The sequence below is a fragment of the Carcharhinus amblyrhynchos genome, chromosome 4 (genome assembly GCF_965287045.1).
Source record: "Carcharhinus amblyrhynchos chromosome 4, sCarAmb.v2.hapA, whole genome shotgun sequence".
Classification (NCBI taxonomy): domain Eukaryota; kingdom Metazoa; phylum Chordata; class Chondrichthyes; order Carcharhiniformes; family Carcharhinidae; genus Carcharhinus; species Carcharhinus amblyrhynchos.
Window position 1 is genome coordinate 44,922,491 of NC_137327.1, and position 25,665 is coordinate 44,948,155.

The 25,665-nt window shown below is 40.4% G+C and overlaps 1 protein-coding gene and 1 non-coding gene across 3 annotated transcripts in view; one reads left to right on the forward strand and one right to left on the reverse strand.

The window, feature by feature from the left end:
• Positions 1-25,665, forward strand: part of ctcf (CCCTC-binding factor (zinc finger protein)) — a 53,916-nt gene that overhangs the window by 14,501 nt on the left and 13,750 nt on the right. For both annotated transcript variants that reach the window (XM_080187059.1, XM_080187060.1), the window contains exons 4-8: positions 5,724-5,857; positions 14,701-14,821; positions 18,630-18,779; positions 19,915-20,075; positions 25,276-25,458. In XM_080187059.1, coding sequence (XP_080043185.1) covers positions 5,724-5,857; positions 14,701-14,821; positions 18,630-18,779; positions 19,915-20,075; positions 25,276-25,458 — 749 coding nt within the window. The remainder of the gene's footprint in view (positions 1-5,723; positions 5,858-14,700; positions 14,822-18,629; positions 18,780-19,914; positions 20,076-25,275; positions 25,459-25,665) is intronic.
• On the reverse strand, positions 2,532-2,638 carry LOC145342756 (U6 spliceosomal RNA). The gene has a single exon (XR_013886612.1). It is a non-coding gene; the product is annotated as a U6 spliceosomal RNA (small nuclear RNA).

Sequence of the window (25,665 nt, forward strand, 5' to 3'; positions counted from 1 at the left end):
AACTACAGTTTCTGTGTTCTGTCTTCCTTCATTCTTGTATAGTGGTGTTACATTTCCAAATCACTTGGACCTTTCCCCCAGAATCAGAAGAATTTGAAAGAGTACAGTCTATGCATCCACTTTATCTGTGGCCAAGCAATCAATAATCTCACAGGAAATTTGATGTTTACTTAGCCAAATAATGTTTCAAGGTTAGAGCATGGTTTGGCACTGACAGAATCACTTGATAGGCAGAATGGCCTCCTTCTGTGCTCCAATTATATGTATGACCTCTTAAGACCCTATGCCAGCCATCGGGTCTAGACACCTTGTTGGTCTTTAGGCATATTAGTTTTCTAGTACTTTTTTGATTGTGATTCTAAGACTCTATAAATTTCTCCCTCCCTTTTGTATCTTGCTTTTCTACTATTCTTGGAATGCTTTTTATGCCTTTTACTTAAGGACAAATACAAAATATTTGTTCAAATCTTCGTCTTCTTGTTTCCCATTATTAATTTCCCAGCCTCTTCCCCTTTTGAACTTTAGCTACTCTTTTCTGTTTTTATATACTTAGAGACTTTTACTATTTTGAATTTTATTGCTAGTTTTCCCTTAAAATCCAATTTCTCCCTCTTTATTGTGTAGTCATCCCCTTTCACTGGTTTCTAAGATTTTTGTATACGATACAAAAGAGGCACTTCAGCCCATCGAGTTTACATTGACAAAACTACATTAATCCCACTTTCCAGCAGTTGGTCCACAACTTGAATGTCATGACTTTTCAGGTGCTCATCCATATACTTTTTAAAGGTTGTGAGTTTTCCTGCCTCTATTACCCTTCCAGGCAGTGCATTCCAAGCTCTCACCACCGCCTGAGTGAAGACATTTTCCCAGTCCTTTGGCATATCACTGACTTTGCAGTATTGTATGTCTTTTTTTTTTAAATTTTATACTGTCCTTAACTTTCAGAACAAAATATATTTTTGTTGAGAGCTATGAGATGTCTCCCTGCATGCCTGCCACTGCTTCTCTAGTGAATTACCTTTTAACCTATTTTCCATTCTATTTGAGTCATTTCTGTCTTCATATGCTTGTGATTGCCTTTATTTAAGACAATAGTTTCAGACCCAAATTTCTCAACCTGACGTTGAAGGTGAAATTCTCTTATGATCACTTTTCTTTAGAAGATTGTTTATTATGAGGTAATTAATTAACCTTGCCTGCTTGCATATTGAGGTCTAAGATAGTCTGTTACAGGTTGACAGGTGTGGTAACTAATTTGGAGGCAAGATGGTCCCACAATTAACAATGACATAAATGTCATTAAAATATTTGTGAAGCTAGTTGAAGAATAAATGTTGACCAGGACAGCAGTAGAACTACCGAGCTCTGGAAAAACAGCAACCCCTAAAAGCAAATCAGTTCCATTGCTGAGCTGGAATGCCACCTGAAATGCTCTATTTCTGACGTTTGACTTGAAGCTTCCTGTCCAGGAGCAACCACTGAGCAATGGCTGATGTCTAAATTTAAACCAAATTTCTGTGCAATGTTGATATATATCACTTTTATAGAATTATGTTCGTCCAGTTCATAAACTAATTACCAAATGACATTAGTTTTTGCCTTTGTACAAGTTTATTTCGATTTCAAGATAAGGTTAGACAAACTGGAAGCTTACTTTAAATTATGGCTCATCCCTGAGTGACCTTGGGTTTGAAATACAGAAATTGACATACAACAATACAAATTAACAGATGTAGGTCACACTGCCCCTCAAGCTTGCTCCACAATTCAATAATATCATGGCTGATCTCATTTTAACCTCCCACTTACCATGGATAACTTTTCCCACTTTTTTATCAAGAACCTATCTAGCTCTGCCTTAAAACATATTCAAAGACTCTGCATTCACTACCTTTTGAAGCTGCAAGTTCCAAACAGTCATGACCCCCAAGAGAAAAAATGTCTCCGTATCTCTGATTTAAATGGGCAATCCCTTACTTTTAAACAGTGGCCTCTACTTCTAAATTCTCCCGCCATGTTGATGCCCCTCAAACCCTGTCATTACCCTTCCAGATCGTAAAGGTTTCAATCAAGTTGCCTCTTGTTCTTCTAAAATTCTGAACAAGCCTTGCCTGTCCAACCTCTCATCGTAAGACAACTTGCTCATTCGTGGTATTTGTCCAATAGACCTTTACTGAACTAATTCTAACACATTTACATCCTTCCTTAATTGAGGTGACCAACACTTTAAACAATACCCCAGATGTGGTCTCACCAGTGTCCCATACAACTGTAGCATAACCTCCCTACTTTTATATCCAATTCCCTTTTCAATCATTCAGTTAGCTTTCTTAATTACTTGACGGCCAAAAATAAAATTCAAACATACTTTGTCCCAAGAGTTTTTTCAGGACTTAAAATCCTCTTAAAATTCTCACTTCCAAAACCTACAAACCAGATTGCATTCCAGAGTTTTTCTTCTTTCAGTTTTTGTTCCACCAAATGATTGCAATTATTTGCATTGTATGAAATAAGTCTGGCCTCTTTTAGGTAATGTGGAACGCTTCACGAATTTGCGTGTCGTCTTTGTATAGGGACCATGCTAATCTTCTTTGTATCGTTCCAATTTTAGTATATGTACTGCCGAAGTGAGCTCATATACTAAAGCAAAATAAGTCTGGTAAATGGGTAAAGTAATCAAATTATGTTCACTGCAGCCGCAACTTGATGCATTTGTGCAGGACGTTTTAAGTAGAATCCCTGCCTGGAATTCCAACTTGTTGGTTAGTGCAAGGGTCATGGAAATATTAATATTTTCTAGTTGTTGGGTAGCCTTCTCCTTTACTAGTAGTTAACAAGTTCTAGTTTACTGATGGCTGAAAATTATAAAATTGGGTGAATAATGGTCCAGTAAAGGAGATGAAGATGAAACACTATTAACATGTTAGTCATTACAGCACTGGATCTTCACTCCATTGGGCATTCAACATACTGGTAACTGCAGCCCTCACATTGTAAATACAAAGAACAAAGAAAATTACAACACAGGAACAGGCCCTTTGGCCCAACCATGCTGCCCAACTGAACTAAAACCCTCTACCCTTCTGGGGATCGTAGCTCTTTATTCCCATTCTTATTATTTGTCAAGAGCCCCCTTAAAAGTAACTATCATATCTGCTTCCACTAACTCCCCCAGCAGCGAGTTCCAGGCACCCATCACCCTCTGTGTGTAAAAAAAAACTTGCCTTGTCCATTGCCTCTAAATCTTGTCCCTCGTAGTTTGAACCTCCACATCCTTCTGGTAGTGTGGCAACTAAAATTGAACACTATATTCTAAGTGTGGGCTAACTAAGGTTCAATAAAGCTGCAACATGACTTGTCAATTTTTAAACTCAGTGCCCTGGCCGATGAAGGCAAGCATGCTGTATGCCTTCTTGACTGCCTTCTCCACCTGCATTGCCACTTTCAGTGACCTGTGTATCTGTACACTGAGACCACTTGGCTATCAATACTCTTAAGGGTTCTGCTTTTTACTATATATCTTCCTATCTGTATTAGTCCTTCCAAAATGCATTACCTCACATTTGTCTGGATTAAATGCCATCTGCCATCTCTCCACCCAAGTCTCCAACTAATCTATATCCTCTGATGGTCCTCATCACTGTCCACAAATCCACCAACCTTTGTGTTGTTCGCAAACTTACTAATCAAACTAGTTATATTTTCCTCCAAATCATATGTGTATATACAGCAAAGGTCCCAGCACTGATCCCTGAGGAACTCCACTTGTCACAACTCTTCGTTCAGAAAAGCACCCTTCCACTGCTATCCTCTGTCTTCTATGACCAAGCCAGTTCTGTATCCACCTTGCCAACTCACCTCCAATCCCATGTGGCTTCACCTTCTGCACTAGTCTGCCATGGGGGATCTTGTCAAAGGCCTTTCTGAAGTCCATGTAGACAGCCTCGTCAATCATCTTCGTCACTTCCTCGAAAAACTCAATCAAGTCAGTGAGACATGACCTCCCCTTCACAAAACCACGTTGTCTCTCGCTAATACTTCAAGTTATTTCCAAGTGGGAGAATGAGGAGAAATGTAGAAGAATGAGAAGATTTTCAATTACTCACTCCATCATTCCAATTTGAATAATGGGTAACTGATGGAGGAATATCTACACTATTATAAGACCTTGCTTGCAGTTTGCATGGAGAACTGACAACACGAATATTGCAGGATGATTCAATTTTCTCCAGGTGTGAGGAAGCTAGCATCCTCTCTGAAACGATGCATTTTTTCAAGCGGTTCTCATGGGGCCAGGATGCACAGGGCTTTCAACCTTTGTGTTTCTGCATCTGAGTCAGAAGATTACGGGTTTGAACACCATTCTAGACAACCCCGTGAGCAGAGAGTAGAGTTCTGAACTTGGATTGCTAGATTCGTATCCAACAGGATATTCATGTCCGATTGAAGTGGGTTGTTAATGCCCGTTGCATCCAGCCAATTTTCCTGTAAGGGATTTGTAAGTCAAGCTAACAATCTATTCATATAAAATGAACGTTTTTGTAGAAACTGACCTGAGCATGATCTGTTGGATGTAAAGCAGTGGAAGTGTTACCTCATACAAAAGAGGAGTGTGCATCCAGGCCCCCACAAATCCTCAGGCCTGCTGCTGGCCAGTTAGCTCAACAGGAATTCATTCACGTGTCTGTCTACCCCATACAGGTATTAACTACAGCCTGGATGCAAAAAACAGCTGGATGATTATGTTCTTGTCAAAGAAAAAGCCACACCACAGCTGACTATCCATTTGCTGTCTATAGTTCCCTGAATTGGTTCACACTTGAAAATTACTCTTCCTCTGTTACAGTGGAAATAACATTTCTTCCTCCCCCTCTCCCAAATAAAGCCTGTGTATTTTTGAGTGCTGAAATATTGAATGTGACATTGTCTTTTGTGACAGTGAGGTGCAAAGCCAGTCAATTCAGTTCTCACTGCTGTCCAGCTTGTCTCTGCATATTCAAGGAAGGGAGAGTATGGAGAAGCCTGTATTATAATATTAACGACAAATGGAAAGGAGAGGGGTACATGCTTGCTCAAATCCCTAAGTGCTCAGGACTCGTTCACAGGCAGTTTGCCTTTGCATGGTATCCTAAGAACTCTCAAATACCTGAAGGTGATCCAGGGATCGTAGGTAGTATTTTGAAGGGAGTAAGCGGAGTTGAGAATAGAAGGCAGATGTTGACAAACGTGCTGAGGTTTCCTAAGATTAGTAAATGGAGTTCTTCATGTACCCATTTGGGATAAAGAAAAAATGGATTTGTTGAAACATACTCAACAGAACTCTTCTTTCCATTCAAAATGGACAAAGTCCTACAAGTCACATGCATCCTTATTTTTGCAGTCATTGAGATTGATGCTTAGTTTAATTATTGCTCTTTATTTGTAAGAAAGGTTAAAAATATTCCAAATTGTCATAAGTTCCATTGCACAAAGTGCAACTGCAAATGTTTATTTTGAAGTACAAGGCTTATATTTCAAAATCAGTTTAGTTGGGAGAAATTTTTCTGATGTGAAAAATGATGACTCTTCTGAAACTGTCATTTTATTCAAACAATGTGATTAATAGCTTGAATGTTTCTAAATCTAGAATCCAATAAAGCATAAGATTAGACTGTGCCATTCAACACCAAATTGACAAAAACATGAAATGGGAATCAATAATATCCTTGTAAACTTTTTAGGTACTAAACCACACAAGTGTCCTGACTGTGACATGGCATTTGTAACCAGTGGGGAGTTGGTGAGGCATCGACGTTACAAACACACCCATGAGAAGCCATTCAAGTGCTCAATGTGCGACTATGCTAGTGTGGAGGTAAGAAGTTAAATGCTAAAGAATGATTAGAACTTTTATTAATTTTAGGAAATTGCAGCAAATACCAGCACGAGGTTCAATTTATATGAGTAAAATTCATAGGAATGTGAAATTAAACTGATACTTAAAATCAGCTAGAAATTTTGACTGGATTATATTTGTTTTTGAAACATTAGTGTAGGAGCACAAATCTTTCGCTTACTTGTTTTGAGCTGATAACCCCATATCCTTTCCTTATCTTCTTACCTTCAGAATGGCAGCCTTCATCACCATTTATCTTGACTCAATTGTTGCAATGTGTTCTTGTATTGCACCCTCTGTTATTAGTGATGCTCTGATCAATGCTTTTAAGAAGCTGGAATACTGTCAGAAAGTGACTCCATTGACCTAGGTTAGGACAATAGGGGGTAAATTTTACCAACTGGGGAATGATGTGCATTATAGATCACTGTAGGCCTTTTCAGATCTTGTATTCATTGATGTTACAAGAAGCGAGAGACAACATACAAAGGAATTTCTGGAGCATGGAATCTAGATGGCTGAAACTCTTAACCAATGGTGATTAAAGCAAAGATTGGAGTGGTACATTAGGTAAATAGAGATGGGCTTATTACATTCAGGTAGGGAAATAAGGATATTAAAGTTGAGTTGTTTGGGCCCTGAACCTAAAACGCATATCTGTCAGCAAGGAAAGTATAATGGGCAAATGAGTGTTTCCTGGCTGTATTCATATCTATCCACTCGTTGCCAGAAAATGGCCTGCAATGTAATTTCTTCTTCCTCCTCCTGGACAGTGCCCCTAACATCTGTCCTTTACTTGTGTATATGCTGTTCCTGGGGATATCATCATAAAGTATAACATCAGGTTCTATACCTACATTAATGACACCCAGCTCAACCTCACCACCATTTCTTTCAATACTGCCACTGTCCCAACTATCAATATACCTTACCTGACATCCAGTTCTGAATGAACAGAATGTTTCTCCAAGTATTGAGAACAAAACAATTATCTTCAGTTCCAAGTGCAAACTGTTCCCAAGCCACAGACCCCATCCCTCTGTCTTGCAAATGTCTGAAGCTGAACCAGAGTTATTGCAATCTTGATGTCATTTGATCCTAAGCTGAACTTCAAGTCACATGCATGCACCATCACTAGGTACAATCATTTTCACTTCCATAACATTGCCTGACTGCCACTGCTTCAGCTCATCTGCTGAAACCCTCATCTATGCCTTTGTTACCTTGAAATTTGCCTGTTCCAAGGTGCTTATGGCTGGCTTCCACCTTCCAAAAGGTGAGGTCATCCAAAACCACTATATATAACCCAACTCTCATCAATTCCAATTTACCCATTATCGCTCTGCTCACTGTCCTACTTTGAGTCAGGGTTGAGCAGTGTCTCTTTTGAAATTTTCTTTCTTATTTTCAAATCCCTCCCAGGCCTTATCCCTCCTTGTCTCTCTAAACTCCTCCAGCCCTACTGATATCCGCACTCCCCCAATTGTGGCTTCTTGGGCATCCCCAGTTTTAATCACTCCATTGGTGATGGAATTATATGTGCTATGGATAAAGATGGATGTACTGGTACTTAATTTTCCAGAAGGCATTTGATAAGGTGCCATATCAAAGCTAAGTGTGGAAAATAAAAGCTCAAGGTGTCAGGAGTAACATATTGGAATGGATTGAAGATTGGCTAGCTAACAGGGAACAGTTGATGTAAATGGCCTTTTTCTGGTGGTAGGGTGTGACAAGTGGTGTGCCACAGGGATTAGTGCTGGGCCTCAACTTTTTACAGTTCATATAAATGACTCGGATGAAGGGACTGAAGGTATGTCGCAAAATTTGCTGATGACACAAAGATAGGAAAGTAAATTGTGAAGAGGATGTAAGGAGGCTACAAAGGGACATAGGTTAAATAAGTGGACAAAAAATTGGCAAATGGAATATAATGTGGGTATAATGATGGGAAGAATGAATGAATGAATCAGACTAGTATACGGGGACAACAAATAATTAGGAAATCTAATGGAATATTGTCTTCTACGTGAGGGGAATTGATTACAAACATAGGGATGTTATGCTTCAGTTGTACTGGACGTTGGTGAGGCCGCATCTGAAGTACTATGTACGGTATTAGTCTACTTATTTAAGGAAAGATGTAAATTCACGAGAAGCAGTTCAGAGAAGATTTACTAGACTAATACCAGGAACGAGTGAGATTAGGTTTATATCCACTTGCGTTTAAAAAAGTAAGAGATGACTTGGTTGAAACCTTCAAGATCCTGAGGGACATTGACAGGGTGGATGTGAAGTGGATGTTTCCTGTTGTTGAAGAATCTAGAACTAGAGGGTCACTTTAAAATAAGGGGCCATTTACTTAAGCCAGAAATTAGATTTTTTTTCAGAGGATCTGGAACACTCTTTCTCAAAAGCAATGGAAGCAGAATTTTTCAATATTTTTTAAGGCAGAACTAACTAGATCAAGGAGGTGAAAGATTATTGGTAGTTGGCAAGAATGTGGTGATGGGGTCGCAATCAGGTGAATCAAGATCTTTTTGAGTGGTGGAGCAGGCTCAGGGGCTGAGTGGCCTATTCCTACTCTTAATTCATTTTTATGTTCATGTGTGCCTTCATCTGCCAATGTTCTAAGTTCTGGAATTCAGGCCTGAAAGCTCCTTGCCTTATTGCCGTTTTCCACCTTTAGAATGCTATCTCTTTGACCAAACGTTTACCCGTGCATCTAGTATCTTCCTATGGTTTGGTGTCGTCATTTTTTAAAATTGTTTGTGGGATGTGGACTTGGTCAGTATTTATCCTTAATTGTTCTTAAGAAGGGCAAATGGTATTTAGTAATACTCCTGTGAAGTTCCTTGGCATATTGTGCTGCATTAAAAGTACTAAGTACAAGTTGTTGTTTGAAATCTGAAGTCTATGTACATAGCAGAAAGCTGTCAAATGTCCAGCAAAAGATGTGATACAATTCTCGAAGCTCACATTGATATTTGTTACAGAAAAACATGCAAGGTTCTTACAGAGGCAAAATATAAATAATAGACAGGTGCCAAAGTAAATTTAAAAGGAAAAAACAATATCTTGTTTTAGAAGCCTTACTTTCAGGTGGGGAAGCAGTTGAAGAGGTGAGTAGTGAGGAAGACAAAGATATGACCCTTTTTGCAGACATGACCATGACCTTGACCTTGCTGTTGCTTGCCCTATTTGTAAGCTCCCTCATCCTGCTCTGATTGTTCTGTCTTTGGTGCATAAGTAGAGTGGGAGGGTGTCTGTTTTCTGTCAGAATATGATCCAGTTTGATATTTATGCTTTTAGAACCTCATAGCCTCTCAAATGCATGCCTGTGTGGTAATCGAAAGTTAATTAGTGTACTGTATGCTTCATTTCTTGAAAGTTAAGCTTACAAAAAAAACCTAAAGCACTACATAAGTGGAGATAGTGATGAGTACTTATCTAGGCAGCTTCATCATCGTGGTTACCAACACACCTCTCAATCATTCTTCTCCTCCAATCTATTTGACCCCACTGCTGTGTATTCGCAAAAGCCTTCCTCTCTCTGATCCTCAATGCGTTGTCCTTGACAAAGGCCTTAGCGTCACCCCCTTTAGCCTGCATCTCTGAATTCTGAGCTTGGTATGACACTGTTTTTCCTTCACCTTTGCCTCAGCATACAGTTCTTTGGCCAGAAGTTGTCTTTCCTGTAGAGTGGACCAGTTTACCCATCTTATTCTCTTTCGAACTGGATGTTGCTGTCTGGCCTATTAGCCTCTCCGGATTCTTTTTAAAACAGTTAGCAAATTTGTTTGCTTCCCTCACTTCCTGTAACTTATCTCCCTCTGAACTAATGACATTAGTTCTCTCTGGTTTGATCCTAAGATTGTCGTCAAGCACCATCAGGGTGATGCTGTAGTTTCTTGGCACACTGATCTAGCTGAGGCCAAATGCCAAATCTTAATATTCCCCCTTCCACCCCTGAACCGTGATCCCACCACTGAAAGTCAAATGATTGTTTCTAGAAATCTGACTTCATCTCTGTATCCCTTCCTTCCACTGCCTGTAAGTCTCCAACCTTGAACACATAGCGCCTTTCCAAAATCCATGAACAGAAGTGCCCTCATAGACCCACTGTTTCAACTGGTTCTTGCTCTACTGAACTTATTTCTTTCTGTCCCAGCTTTTATTTTCTTCGCTTGCCCAGTCACTTCCCACCTGCACCCCCGAGCTTTCTGGTGCTTTCTGTCACTTGAGCAGGTTCCTGCCCTCTAACAGTCTCTTTTTCGTCACGACCTTTCAATCCCTCTGCATCCCCACTCACCAGTCCCTTCTCTTTAACTTTTCTGTCTCCATTTCTGGGGATAGGCTATAAGCCAATATTGACTCTTGAGCACACTGACACACCACCACACACACACACACACACACACACACACACACACACACACACACACACACAGCTACCTTGACTATAATCTCACATTATGGCTCCTGTAAGGACGTTCTTTTCTCCCAGTTCCTCAGCCTCTATTGCATTTGTTCTTCTCCCTGCATGCCTCCCCACTCTCCCTTTCATTTGCTTAAGGCTTTTACTCATTATATCTCTTAACTTTTTTCCCCATAGTGATTGTTCATTGACTTGAACCACTAACTTTTTCATCTTTCCACATATGCTGTTAGACCTGCCGAGTATTCACTATGTTTTCTGTTTTTATTTCCAGCATCTGCAGTATTTTGCTTTTGTATTAGAATTACTTTTGCCTGCACACCTATAACTGCTACCATTTTTTTCTCTCTGTGATCAATATTTAATAATAACTTTTTTGTGTACTTACTTTGTTCTATCAACTCCACCATTTGGATAAAAGTATTCACTGGTGTGGAGGCTGCATCAAAGAATGAGGCAGATTGAACATAAACTAAATATTTCCTATGCAATGCTAGAAGACCTAAAAATGAGGTGACTGCATTGATCATTTAAGTAGGGAGAATGAATCTTATTTGTGCTAGGTTTATATAGTCTGAAAAAAATTGTTTTAGATTTGAGTAAATGCTCTGAAAGCCACTTTAAATGCTTAGGCAGACCCACTTGCCAAAGCTCATGTTAGTATAAAGTTTAATTTGTGTTAATTATCTGCATTACACCATTTTAAAAATCAGGCATTTTAGAAAGAATTTGTTAATGTCAAGTTTTTGTGCTTTGCCACTCAGTCTATAAGTAGAAATAATAATTAGTAACCTCCTACTTCTCATCTATCCTATTGCTCAGCAAAATCATCCAAAAACAGTCAATTTGCACAGACACTTGACAACATCAATCCCATCTCCCTTAACGCTTTCATTGTCTCTAAATTATTAGACTGTTTATCTGAGCAAAAATTTCTTCCAACAAAATATTGGTACGTCTGAAGCCATTGTCATTGTTCCATAGCCACCAACTCCATTGTCTCTCTGACAGCCGTCTGATACTGAACCAGATTGTTCATAACCTTTACTATTTTTGACCCTGAGCTTCTAATCACATATCTGTGCCATTGCTAAAGACAGACAGCTTTCATCTCCATAATATTGCCTGACTCCCACTTACCTCAGCTCGACTGCAACCGAAACCCTCATCCATGCTTATATTGCCCCTGAATGTGACTATTCCAACACAGTTCTGGCCAAGCTCTTGCATCCTACCCTCTAAACTTGAGATATGAATCTTGTATTTTAACTTGCACCAAATCCTATTCACACATCACCTCTGTACTTTCTGACATGCATTGTCTCCCAGTTAAATTACACTTCAATTTAAAAATTATCTTGCACCCTTCCATGCCCTCACTCCTCCACATCTCTCTTAATATCCTCCTACCTGGTGTCAGCACTTCCTTAATTCTAGCCTTTTGAACATTCCTGATTTTAATTGCTTCACCATTGGTGGCCATAACTTTGGTTGTCAATGTTCTAAACTCTGCAGTTCCCTTCTTAAATCTCTTCGATTCTTTCCTAATGTACCTCAATTAAAAGCCTTCTTAGAATATACTGCTTTAACCAAGCTTTGGAAATCTCCCTAATATTTTCTTATGTGACACAATGTTGCATAAGAACATAAGAACATAAGAAATAGGAGCAGGAGTAGGCCATCTAGCCCTTCGAGCCTGCCCCGCCATTCAATAAGATCATGGCTGATCTGTTGTGGCTCAGTTCCACTTTCCCGCCCTCTCCCCATAACCCTTAATCCCCTCTCTTATCAAGAACCCATCAACCCGCTTCTTAAAAATATTTAGCGAGGCAGCCTCCACCACTTCAACGGGCAGAGAATTCCAGAGATTCACCACCCTTTGAGTGAAGAAGTTCCTCCTCAACTCCGTTCTAAACCGCCTCCCCTTTATCTTGAGGCTGTGCCCCCTAGTCCTACTGTCTTTTTTGAGCGGGAAGAGTCTCTCCACCTCTATCCTATCCATCCCATTCATCATCTTATACGTCTCAATGAGATCTCCCCTCATTCTTCTAAACTCTAACGAGTACAAGCCTAGTTTATTCAGCCTCTCCTCATAGCTCAATCCCCTCAACTCCGGTATCAGCCTAGTAAACCTCCTCTGCACTCCCTCCAGGGCCAAAATATCCTTGCGCAGGTGCGGCGCCCAAAACTGCACACAGTACTCCAGCTGCGGCCTCACCAATGCCCTATACAGCTGCAGCAAGACCTCCCTACTTTTATATTCAATCCCCCTCGCTATGAAGGCCAGCATCCCATTCGCCTTCCTGACCACCTGCTGCACCTGCAAGCTGGGTTTTTGCGACTCATGCACAAGGACCCCGAGGTCCCTCTGCACCGTCGCCTGCTGCAGTTTTTCGCCACGTAAGTAATAGTCCTTCCTACCATTCTTCCTACCAAAGTGGACCACCTCACACTTGCCAACATTAAATTCCATTTGCCATTTCCTGGCCCATTCGCCCAGCCTATCTAGATCCTTCTGCAGACTCTCCACACCCTCCGCACAATTTGCCTTTCCCCCAATCTTGGTGTCATCAGCAAATTTCGACACCCTGCACTCGGTTCCCTCCTCCAGATCATCTATATAAATGGTAAATAGCTGAGGCCCCAGCACCGACCCCTGGGGCACCCCACTAGTCACCAACCGCCAATCCGAATAGCACCCATTGACCCCCACTCTCTGCCTCCTATTTGACAACCAATCCTCTATCCACGCTAACACCCTACCCCCAACTCCATGTCCCCTGACCTTCTGCAATAACCTCTTGTGAGGTACCTTGTCAAACGCCTTCTGAAAATCCAGAAAGACCACATCCACCGGCTCTCCTCTATCCACTGCCCTAGACACATCCTCATAGAACTCCAGTAAATTTGTCAGACATGACTTCCCTTTAATGAAACCGTGTTGCGTCCGCCCTATCAAGCAATTCCCTTCAAGATGCCTCGCAATTTCCTGCTTAATGACGGATTCTAACATTTTACGTACCACAGACGTTAAACTAACCGGCCTATAATTCCCCGCCTTTTGCCTGGCACCCTTCTTAAACAACGGCGTAACATTAGCCGTTTTCCAATCTTCCGGCACTTCCCCGGAATCCAGCGACGTCTGGAAAATAACCACCAAGGCATCCACTATCACCTCCGCCATTTCTTTCAGAACCCTCGGATGCATTCCATCCGGTCCTGGGGACTTGTCCACAATCAGCCCCTCCAGTCTGTCGAGCACCACCTCTCTAGTAACAGTAATGTCATTAAGACCCTCCATTCCTACCACCTTTCCATCGCTAACACCCGGCAAATTATTCACGTCCTCCTCCGTGAAGACAGAAACAAAAAAGTTATTCAAGACCTTAGCCATATCCCCATCCCCTACCACTAGGTCCCCTTTCTCATCCTCTAAAGGACCAACGTTCACCCTAGCCAGCCTCTTCCTTTTTATATATTTATAAAATCTCTTGCTATCCTTTTTTATATTAAGTGCTAGCCCAGCCTCATAGCTTCTCCTACCCTCCTTTATCAACTTCTTTGTCAATCTTTGTTGACATTTAAACCTTTCCCAATCCTCTTCTCGCCCACTACTCTTAGCTACTCTAAATTCCTCCGCTTTTAATTTAACACTTTCCTTCACCTCCTTCGTTATCCACGGCTTATTACCTCTCTTCCTACTGTCCTTTTTAACCATCGGAATAAATTTCTGCTGAGCACCAAGAAAGATCTCCTTAAAGATCCTCCACTGCTCCTCAGCAGACCTACCTTCCAACGCACTCCCCCAGTCCACATTCGCCAATTCTTCTCTCATCCTACCATACTCCCCTCTATTCAAACAAAGGACGCGTGTCCGGGAACCCACTTTCTCCTCCTCCATCTGCACCAGAAACTCCACCATACAATGATCACTCTCTCCAAGAGGAACCTTCACCGCAAGGTCCCTAATTCTACCCGCCTCATTACATAGCACCAGATCCAAGATAGCTCGCTCCCTCGTCGGCTCCAACACACACTGTTCAAGGAAATTATCCCGGCAGCATTCCAGGAACTCCTCCTCGAGCCCACCTCGTCCAACATGGGTCGACCAATCAATATGCAGATTGAAATCTCCCATAACTACTGCCGTCCCATTCCTGCACGCCGCACTTATTTGATAAAACACCAAGATGTGGCTTAGGATATTTTATGAAATATAAGGTGCCAGATAATTGTTGTAAAAGACAAGTAATATAACTAAATGATGCACAATAATTGAGACAAAATTCTGGTACATAATTGTGAAACTTTGTATTTTCATCGGAGATGTAAATAGTTCTGAACTCTCATGCATTAAGGCTGGCTAACTGTTCATTTGATTTTACAGGTTAGTAAGTTAAAGCGCCACATTCGCTCTCACACTGGAGAACGCCCGTTCCAATGTAGCCTCTGTAGCTATGCTAGCAGGGACACCTACAAGCTAAAAAGGCACATGAGGACCCACTCTGGTACAGCAATCTACAGCTTAATTTTATTTGCAATTGAGTCTGTAATATTTAATTTGAAATTGTGGCTGCATCTGTATGGTGGCAAATGTGCTAGCAGATATCAGTTGTGCCCTACAGAGATAAATTAAAGCATATTGGATTATCAGATGCTGTAATGTTATGACGTAATGTCATAACATATTGTGTTCAATCTGTATTTATAGTTCTGTATCTTTTTCTTCAACATTTTTCTCTAACTATGTTAACTCCTTAAGGGACTTAGAGTAGTTCAAATTTCCAGTCAATAGCTGAAATAATGATACACCAAGATTTCTAGTTTTCAAACATTTGCTGTTACTTATGATTAAAAAGTGCTATTGACTAAAGTCTCATTCTGTGAGTATAAGTTGCATGTTCATTACGTGGATGCTTCATCGTCCAGGAACCAGTCCTAAAATTATTCTCGGTTCCTGGTGACTTCCTTCCTTGTTACTTTACTAGCTGAGTAACTTCTAATCCCAGAACTGCCTTGCGAGGGTTACACTGTAGATCCCTTCTTCTGTCTGCAAGCTAGACAAATCTTCCAGCTCTCTTTAAATATTATCAAATTTGGCCTTCTATCTGTCCATAGAATCCCAACAGCGCAAAATGAAGCCATTTAGCCCATCAAGACAGCACTAACTCTGAGCATCTTACCCAGGCCCACCACCACCTCCTCTTACCCCTGCCCTACCCCTCTAACCCTGTGCATTTACCATGGCTAATCCACTTAATCTACACATCTTTGGACTGTGGATGGAAAATAGAGCAGCTGAGGGAAACCCGCATAGACAAAGGGAGAACATTCAAACCCACACAACCAATCATCTAAGGCCTGAATAGAACCCATGTCCCTGGCGCTGTGAGACATCAGTGCTAACTGTGCTACCGTGCTGCTCAAATTTTTAAAAATTATTTTCATAGGATGTGACATTGCTGGCAAGGACAGCATTTGTTACCTGATCCCTAATTGCCTTAAATTGAGTGGCATTTAAGAGCAGATGGAATTTAATCCAGATAAATGTGAAGTGATGCATTTCGGTAGATCTAACGTAGAGGGGAGCTATACAATAAATGGCAGAACCATCAGGAGTATATTCACACAGAGGGACCTGAGTGTGCAAGTCCACAGATCCTTAAAGGTGGTAGCACAGGTGCAAAAGGTGGTGAAGAAGGCATATGGCTTGCTTGCTTTTATTGGACGGAGCATAAGAGTATAAAAGTTGGCATATGATGTTGCAGCTGTATAGAACGTTGGTTAGGCCACATTTGGAATACTGCGTCCAGTTCTGGTCGCCACACTACCAGAAGGACATGGAGGCTTTGGAGAGAGTGCAGAAAATGTTTACTAGGATGTTGCCTAGTATGGGAGGGTCTTAGCTATGAGGAGAGATTGGGTAAACTGGGGTTGTTCTCCCTGGAAAGACGGAGGATGAGGGGCGACCTAATAGAGGTGTATAAAATTATGCAGGGCTTAGATAGGGTGAACAGTGGGAAGCTTTTTCCCAGGTCGGAGGTGACAAGCACAAGGGGTCACAAGCTCAAGATGAGGGGGGCAAGGTTCAACACAGATGTCAGGGGGACGTATTTTACACAGAGGGTGGTGGGGATCTGGAATGCACTGCCAAGCAAGATGGTTGAGGCGGACACGCTGGAATCGTTTAAGACTTATCTAGATAGCCACATGAACAGACTGGGAATAGAGGGAAACAAACTAATGGTCTAGTTGGGCGCATGAGCGGCGCAGGTTTGGAGGACTGAAGGGCCTGTTCCTGTGCTGTATTGTTCTTTGTTCTTTGACCATGTTTCTGTGGACCTGGGGCCACGTGTAAGCCAGACCAGGTAAGGACACCAGATTTCCTTCCCTAAAGAAACAATCAAGAATAGTTTCGTGGCCATCATTAAGTCTTTTTAATTATAAATTTTTATTGAAATTCAAATTTCACCACCAGCTATGATGGGATCTGAACCCGGGTCCCCAGAACAGTACCCTCGGTCTCTGGATTTCTGGTCCAGTGACAATACAATACCACGATGCCACTGCCTTCCCTGAGTGTGAACTCTCACCCACATTCTGTATGGTGAATGATAAGAGTCAACATTTTCTCTGATTAAGGTGCAGGCCTGGATGCTTCTATCTCTGGCTCACTAGCTCCCAAAAGGCTGCAGACTGCAAAAGATGAAATTGTTGTCTGTCTATCTGTGATATTCATGGGTTTGTAGAGGAAGCCTGGAATCTAATTTTAAAAAATGGCTCTCTCCTCCCCATGATAATGTGGTGCACATTAGCTTTGTATCTAACTAGAAATGCAAATTAGCTATCTTTGATCTCTATTACCTTTCATCTTGGAAGCAAATGGATAGTTTGCAGCACTATTGTTTACAATTCAATACCGATACCATTCTAGGACTTCGAGAGACTTGGGTATATTTAGAAGGTGGTTATTATCCCTAGATGTAAATATCATGCGCCAGCTTCTTATTGAAACAGAGTTTTTTCATTTTTTTCAGCCACCCACACTTACTATAAGGCAACGTGCAGAACAGGACATTTGACCCCCTTCCTTTACCCTACATTTAAAAAGACAGCCCTAGAATGTAATTGTCTAATAAGTGAAAGGCACTGTCCAAAAAACATAACCTTATACTCTTTATAGTTAAAACAGTTACTATTTTCTGAGATATAACATATCCAAAGTATTGGAGAGCATGATGAGCAAAATCTGTACTAGGTGAACTATTATTTGGCACATGCACAGGACGGCTGTAACACTTCGGCCAACATGCATGTGTAGCATAATGATGATCATTAGCCTGAAAGACAACCAGCAATAGCCAAGGAAACTCAATGATAAACCAGTCAGGAAGATTAGTTTTAAACAAAATTCTGGCAATTTGATGTGGCAACACTCTAGGATTTGGTGGCTAAAAAGCAATGTAGGATATCTGTGGTTCTGAAAACCGCAAACCATATCTTTAGAATAGAGAATCATTAAATTAAGATTGTAAATTAGTACATCTTTGCATACTCATTCATTGAAACAGTTGAATTAAATCATTGCCTGAAGCTATCATACATCAGGGATTGAGGCAGCTATCTACAGGTCCAGGTTGGGCGCAACTCATGAGGGTGCTTGCTTTGACCAATTACTCCCTTCTCTGATCTTTTCCATATCTAGCTTGCCCTGGAGAATGAGCACAGGACATCTGCCAGAGTTTGAGGCCTTCAGTGGCTGATTAGTCCCATAGGAGCAGGCATGCATTTGAATTGCAGCAACAATAACATTATTAAGTTCAGAAGCTTATTCTGCTTTCTCATGGTTTAGTTCTTTATTAGTTTTGCCACCCTAAAAATGGGCCATTTTATTTGATACTGAATCAACCACTGTGCCATTGTTGGTGTATTTTGAAAAAGGGAACCAGGGTTCAAACATTTCAGATCTGTGTGGTTTAATACCATCCTAGGCAATCTATCTACCTAGGAGACTGGGGTAGATGCTCAATTCCCATACATTTACAAACCAGTTCCAATATTTATAGTTGATGAAATATGTTGCTTGCATTATATTTTAGAATGCAGTTTTGTTTTCTGGGTTATTACTGTTTTCCTTTCAAAATAATTTTGGTGTACTTTTTTGTTAATATTGAAGTAAATCTTGTGTGGGGATGAACTCCTAAATCTTTAGGATTGTAGCTTGTATTGTCTTTGATTTTTAAGTTATACTGATCAAAAAGTGGACCCATTAAGTTCAGTGATCAGAAGGTTCTAAAATGTGAATTTTTGAAATAGGTGAGAAGCCGTATGAATGCTACATCTGCCATGCTCGCTTTACTCAAAGTGGAACAATGAAGATGCATATTTTACAGAAACATACAGAGAACGTGGCAAAATTCCACTGTCCACATTGCGACACTGTTATTGCTAGAAAAAGTGATTTAGGTAAGTGTGTTTAGACCTTCAAACCCTTAAATATAAACATATCACTACAAAACTTGTCAGCAGACCAAGGTCATGTCTCTCCCAGTTATCTGTATAATTTGTGCCAAATATGAACAATTGTGCCATGATTGAGATTGAAAATATCCATGTCCAAGAAAGCTAACCAGGACAACAAAAAACAACCATAAAGCTAATACTCTGCCCCAGCTGAATCATAATTAATTTAACTCTTGTAGATTCTCAAAAATGAATCTACTTTGATTCCTACTTGCAATATCAAGGTTCAAGTATGTGTCATGATGCATCTTGCTTTCTCAGCTGGAAGTTAGTGTGCAGGCATCCCATTGGCTTCCTTTTCTCATTTACTTCCTTTAATAAGGTATAAAATTTTTATGGAGTGGGTGGCGAAAGAAGATTATGAAAATCAGTTTAGTACGTTGGAACTGAATGAGCAATACAAGCGTTTTTTTTTAAAAAGTGATGCTTGGAGACCAAGTTCATACCTTAATCTCACAAATTAGCAAATTGTGACTGAAACATGTTCTTGTACCGTGCTGTAAAATGATGCTTGCACATTAGTGTTACTTAATTGCATGGCAACATCCGTATTTTTAGTCAGCATAACTTTCTCCGGTCTCAATTTTGATGAGCAGTTTGTTGATCCATTTGTTGATATGTATGTATAGAAAGGAAATTTCAGGGTATTTCTTCGTTTGAGAAGAGGTCTGTCTTCAGTGGAATGCGGAGCACACTCTTAAATTTGTTCCACGTATTTGTTCAATTTGGCTTCAGTCAAGATTTTTTTAGTATTAAATGCATGGAAAGCTGACTGAATATTGTCTGGCAATGTGGTCTGTCCCATTCTCCATTGCATTAGTTTATATCAATATTCTTAGATGTTTTTAGTGTTTTGGCAGACTTGTGCCATAAACATATGCACAGTAAATCCCAGGGTTTATGTATCTATAGCATGAAACATCACTGGTGTTCCTTGTAGTCTGTAAATAAAATGCATTAATCTCATCCAGGGTGACCCAGAAGTCTTGGGAATATCTTTGTGTCATTCAGTCTCCTGTTGCGTTTAATAGTGTTGTAAAGTACGAGTTCAGTCTATATACCTTCTTTCCCTTTACAGGTGTTCATCTGAGAAAACAGCATTCCTATCTTGAGTCAGGCAAGAAATGCCGTTACTGTGATGCAATCTTCCATGAGCGATATGCCCTCATACAACACCAGAAATCTCATAAGAATGAGAAGCGTTTCAAATGTGAACTTTGTGATTATGCATGTAAACAGGTAATATAGTTTTAAAAGAAACCTCATCATCAATTTTGCTGTGGATGATTGAGGAGTGTATTCTGTAGATTCTACATTTTTGGGGATTACAGTATGGCTTTTGTTTAAAGTTTGGTAAATTGTGATTTGATGGGCTATTATTGTGTCAATCTGATATATAACAATCTGATATATCTGCAAGTAAAGTAAAAGTATAGAATGAGAATCCCTACAGTATGGAAGGAGGCCATTCGGCCCACTGAGTCTGTACCAACCACAATCCACCCAGGCCCTATCTCCATAACGCCATATATTTATCCTGCCAATCCTCCCGATACTAGGGTCAATGGCCAATAAACCTAACCTGCACATCTTTGATATACTTGTAACGTAGTCCATGAATTAAATATTTACAAATTGGAGAAAATAAACCAAACTGTTACATGCCTCTAAATTTGGAAGCCAGGTATGTAATTTGGAATACTTATTATGTGTCCTACAAAAGCATATTAGTTGGCCATTATTATTATTTTTTTCCCTTTGCAGCCATTTAATATAGGAGTCAAATTCTTCAGCTAGGAGAATCTGGTCTTCAATCCTATTTGATATCACCATAAAAATGTTATTAGATTAAAAGGCAAAACATTTTAAATATTACGTATAGCTCTACATGCAATAAGTACAACCTAGCATTGGAAAATTTGAGCAAAACAGTGATTTATTTAAAAGGTATACTGTGATTCTGCATTTCAATTTTTATTCTGTCCTCACTTCATTTATCTTTTCCTCCTTGTTTTCTGTTCACAGAGGATTAACATTCCTCAGATTGTACCCGTTTGAGCTTTGTATATTTGTGTAACTGTCATAATTAGATAACCATCTCCCATGCTGGTGGTTAGAATATACATGCAGAATTGATACCTGTCTTACTCTAGCCCAGGGTAGACCAATCTTTTTGGTAGTGGGCGGGGGGGGTTAGCTCACTCAAAGGAGAGGTGAACAAATTGTGGAACAATCAAGTTCAGCACAGCATTCATCATTTTTTAAAAAACTTAAGGTATGAAAAGAAACAACATGCTGAGCAAAAAATATAATGAGCACTAAATTAATGCGTGTATGTGTCTGGCTCACTCCCAGGCTTGGTGCTCACTCAAGTAAGACCATAAGAAAGAACAGGAGTGGGCTGTTCAGCCCCTTGAACCTACTTCACCACTCAGTAGGATCATGGCTGATCCAACACTCCTCACGTGCCCTTTCGTGTAACGCTGGATTTCCTTACTGATGAAAAATCTATGTATCTCAACCTTAAATATACACAAGGACACGCCTCTGTGGCAAGGAGTTCCAAAGACCCTCAACCCTCTTGAGAAAATAAATTCCTCTTTATCTTAATCTTAAATCGGTGCCCCTTTATTCTGAGACTATGCCCTCTGGTCCTAGACTGTCCCGTGAGAGAAAACATCCTCTCATCATTTACTATGTCAAGCCCCATAAGAATCCTATATGTTTCGTTTGAGATCAACTCTCGTTCTTCTAAATTCCAATGAGTAGAGACCCAGTCTATTTAACCTTTTCTCATAAGACAATTCCTGCATACCGGTCATCATCCTATTGAACCTTCACTGAAATGCCTCCAATGAAATAATATCTTTCCTTAATGAAGGGGACCAAAACTCCTCACAGAACTCCAGGTGTGGTCGCATCAATAACTTGGACAGTTACAGCAAGACTTCCCTACTCTTGTACTCCAACCCCATTGACATTCCATTAGTCTTCCTGATTACCTGCTGCACTTGTGTGCTGGCTTTCTGTGTTTTGTGCACAAGTAACCCCAAGTCTTTTTGTGTTGCAACTTTCTGCAGTTTTGCTCCATTTTTGTTCTTCCTTCCAAAATGAACAACTTCATATTTCCCCCCTTTACCAAATTTTTGCACACTTACTTAACCTATCAATATCTTTTTGTAAACTGTATCCCTCTTGCAACTTGCCTTTCCAGCTATTTTGATGTTGTCTGCAAGGTTGGCTATGGTACAAAGAACAAAGAAAATTACAACACAGTAACAGGCCCTTTGGCCCTCCAAGCCTGCACTAACTATGCTGCCCAGCTGAACTACTCTTCCGGGGACCATCTCCCTCTATTCCTATCCTATTCATGTATTTTTCCAGATGCTCCTTAAAACTCATTATCGTATCTGTTTCCACTATCTTCCCTGCAAGTTTCAGGCACCCACCACCCTTTGTGTAAAAAAAAAAAATTGCCTCATACATCTCCTTTAAATCTTGCCCCTTGCACCTTAAACCTATGCCCCTTAGTAATTGACTCTTGCATCCTGGAAAAAAGCTTCTGACTATCCATTCTGTCCATGCCCTCATAATCTTGTAGACTTCTATCAGGTCGCCCCTCAAACTCCATCATTCCAGCGAGAACAAAGCAAGTTTCTCCAACCTCTCCTTACAGCTAATGCCCTCCACGCCAGGCAACATCTGGTAAATCTTTTCTATACCCTCTAAAGCCTCCACGTCCTTCTGATAGTGTGACTACCAGAATTGAACACTTTATTCGAAATGCGGCCTAACTAAGGTTATATAGACCTGCAACATGACTTGTCAATTTTTAAACTCAACGCTATATACCTTCTTGATTACCTTCACCTGCTTTGCCACTTTCAGTAACCTGTGTATGTGTACACCCATTCCTCAGCCTATCAATACTTTTAAAGGTTCTGCCATTTACTGTATACTTCCCATTTGTATTAGACCTTCCAAAATACATTACCTCATACTTGTCCAGATTAAACTACATCTACCATCTCTCCACCCAAGTCTCCAACCAATCTGTATCCTGTTGCATCTTCTGATGGTCCTCATCGCTATCTGCAATTCCACCAACCTTTGTGTCGTCCAAACTTACTAATCAAACCAGTTACATTTTTCTCTAAATCATTTACATATTACAAACTGCAAAGGTCCCTGAGGAACGCCACTAAACTTTTGCTATCCCAGCACTGATCCCTATGGAGCCCCACTGATTACATATTGCCAACCTGAAAAAGAACTCTTATCTCACTCACCTTTTCCTGCCCATTAACCAATTCTCTATCCATGCTAGTATATCACCTCCAACATTATGAGTTCTTACCTTATGACTTGCTTATTATGACGTAACCTCTCTCAGCCTCTTCCACAGTGAGAAGGAATGAGGGTATGTGAAGATATGAGTGAGAACCTGAGCCTGGGAGTAAAGCAGACTTAGGAACACATTCTCCCCTCGCATACACTCTTTCCTTTGCCCTGCTATCCACTATCTCTTCTGCTCCCCCCACCCCACACACACACGTGCAGTCTTTCTAAACCTTCACTTACTCAAATGTCAGTGGGCCTCATTCCTACAGCATCATGTCCATCTCCAGAGCCTCGAGCCCTAACTCACTGATATTCATTGCACCTCTAATTCAGATTGTCTTTCCCGCATTTGCTGCTGGTAGGTTCAGTAGTAGAAAGAATCAGCCTATGATTGGAGATGCATCTCCATGTCGAATTTTCCAATCAAACTTACTGGTTTGACAGGCATTTTGAAACCTGGCTTTGGAGGCTGCATGGAGTGTCTTTGAGGATCGCATCCAGCCCTTGAACTGCATGCTAGGTGAGCCTGTTCTAGATAGTCTCCTGAATTCTTCTTTCATACATTGCATATATTCTCTGCATTCCTTGTATTGCAATTGAGACTCGACTTCAAAAAGGAATCATTTACAAGACTGGATTTGTTTAGTTTAGTTATTACTGTCACAAGTAGGCTCACATTAACACTGTAATGAAGTTACTGTGAAAATCCTGTAGTCATCACAATCCAGTGCCTGTTCAGATACACTGAGGGAGAATTTAATATGGCCAATGCACCTAACCAGCATGTCTCTGGGGAGAAACCAGAATGCCCGTGCAGACACGGGGAGAGCGTGCAGACTGCACAGACAGTGACCCAAGAAGGAAATCGAACCCAGGTCCTTGCCACACTGTGAGGCAGCAGTGCTAGCCACCATGCTGCCCATGAGGTAGTTGCTATCTCTGTTTTCTGTTAAATAATAGGTAGATAGAGCACTTCTCTACCCCACCTCCAGAAAATGGCAAGAGAGGAGGAAATTCCATTTGAAAGGTTCACCAAAACAATTATTTTCTTTGTTCATATTTCCTTTGATATAGTGTTGAAATTGTCTACAAGTTAACGATTTGGTTGTTTGAAAATGCTTTTTGCCATTAATAATTCTAAGACCTGCTAGGCATTTCGGTAGATATTGTACTTCTAGCTTTCAGTTGCTTCCCACAGTTTAAACTTTAGAGCATCTGTATTTAACAACTTCTGTTGATTTCAGAGCAGCTGGGATTTGCAGATGTGACAACAATGAGGAACATCTTGCTTATAATATAAGCACAGATGCAAGTAAAATGATGACTAATGCAGTAGCAACCTGTGTTTTATATAGTGATTTTTAACATAGAAAACATTCTTAGCTGTTTCAGAAAATATGAGTGGTGACTGAAGCCGAATTTTCCAATCAAACTTACTGGTTTGACTGGCATTTTGAAACCTGGCTTTGTTTTAAGAGAAGGACTTTGAGAAAGTTTTAAAAATGGACAAAAAAATGGAAAAGCAGAGAAACTTGGGGATGGCATTCCGGAGATCTGAATGAGGCAGCTGAAAGCGTACTACCAGTGGTGCTGGGGGGAGTGTACAAATTCGAGGACAACAGGATGCTGAAGAAATATGGTGAGACGAGTTTTCCAGTATAGGTTAGAGGAGATCCAAAGTGATTTGACATGAATATTTTGAGTTTGTGAATCTAAAATCAAGAAAGATGTGGGATTTAGTTCTAGATTGCCATATAGGCAGCTGAATTTTAAGCATGTTGAGGTTTATGGAGGGTGAAGGATGGTGAAGTAACCTAATAATGTGATTAAAAATATCATGTGTTTCAAGGCAAAAATGGCAATAAGTAGTTTTGATGGTGGTTAGAAAGTGACGATTGAAGTTTCAGACAAGATGCTATGGTGTGTTTAAGTCTGAGTGAATGACTGGTAATGTGGATCATATCATTGAGTGAGTAGGGTTCGTGGCAAGGGCCAAAAGTCATCGAATCAATTGCTTCAATCACCTTAATTTTCAGAATTTGCTATATTGCTTGCTGTCTTCGTTTAATGCTGCTTGTTTTCTCTTTTCTCACTGAAGGAACGTCACATGGTGATGCACAAACGAACCCATACTGGAGAGAAGCCTTATTCCTGCAGCCAGTGTGATAAGACTTTTCGGCAGAAACAACTATTGGACATGCACTTCAAGCGCTACCATGATCCTAATTTTATTCCTGCCACTTTCGTCTGCACAAAATGTGGCAAAGCATTCACTCGTAAGGTACCTGATATTTTATATTCAGAGGAAATTGCTTATTAATTGTTAATAGAAACTTGTGCTTGTATAGTGCCTTTAATGTTGAAATGTCTTGAAATACTTCGGAAACATTGGAAAAACAGATTTCAAGCTATTAAAACAATTTAATAAGGATGATCAAAGAAGTCTTTAAAGAGTAGTTTTGGGTATATAAGGAAAGTAGGAAGACTG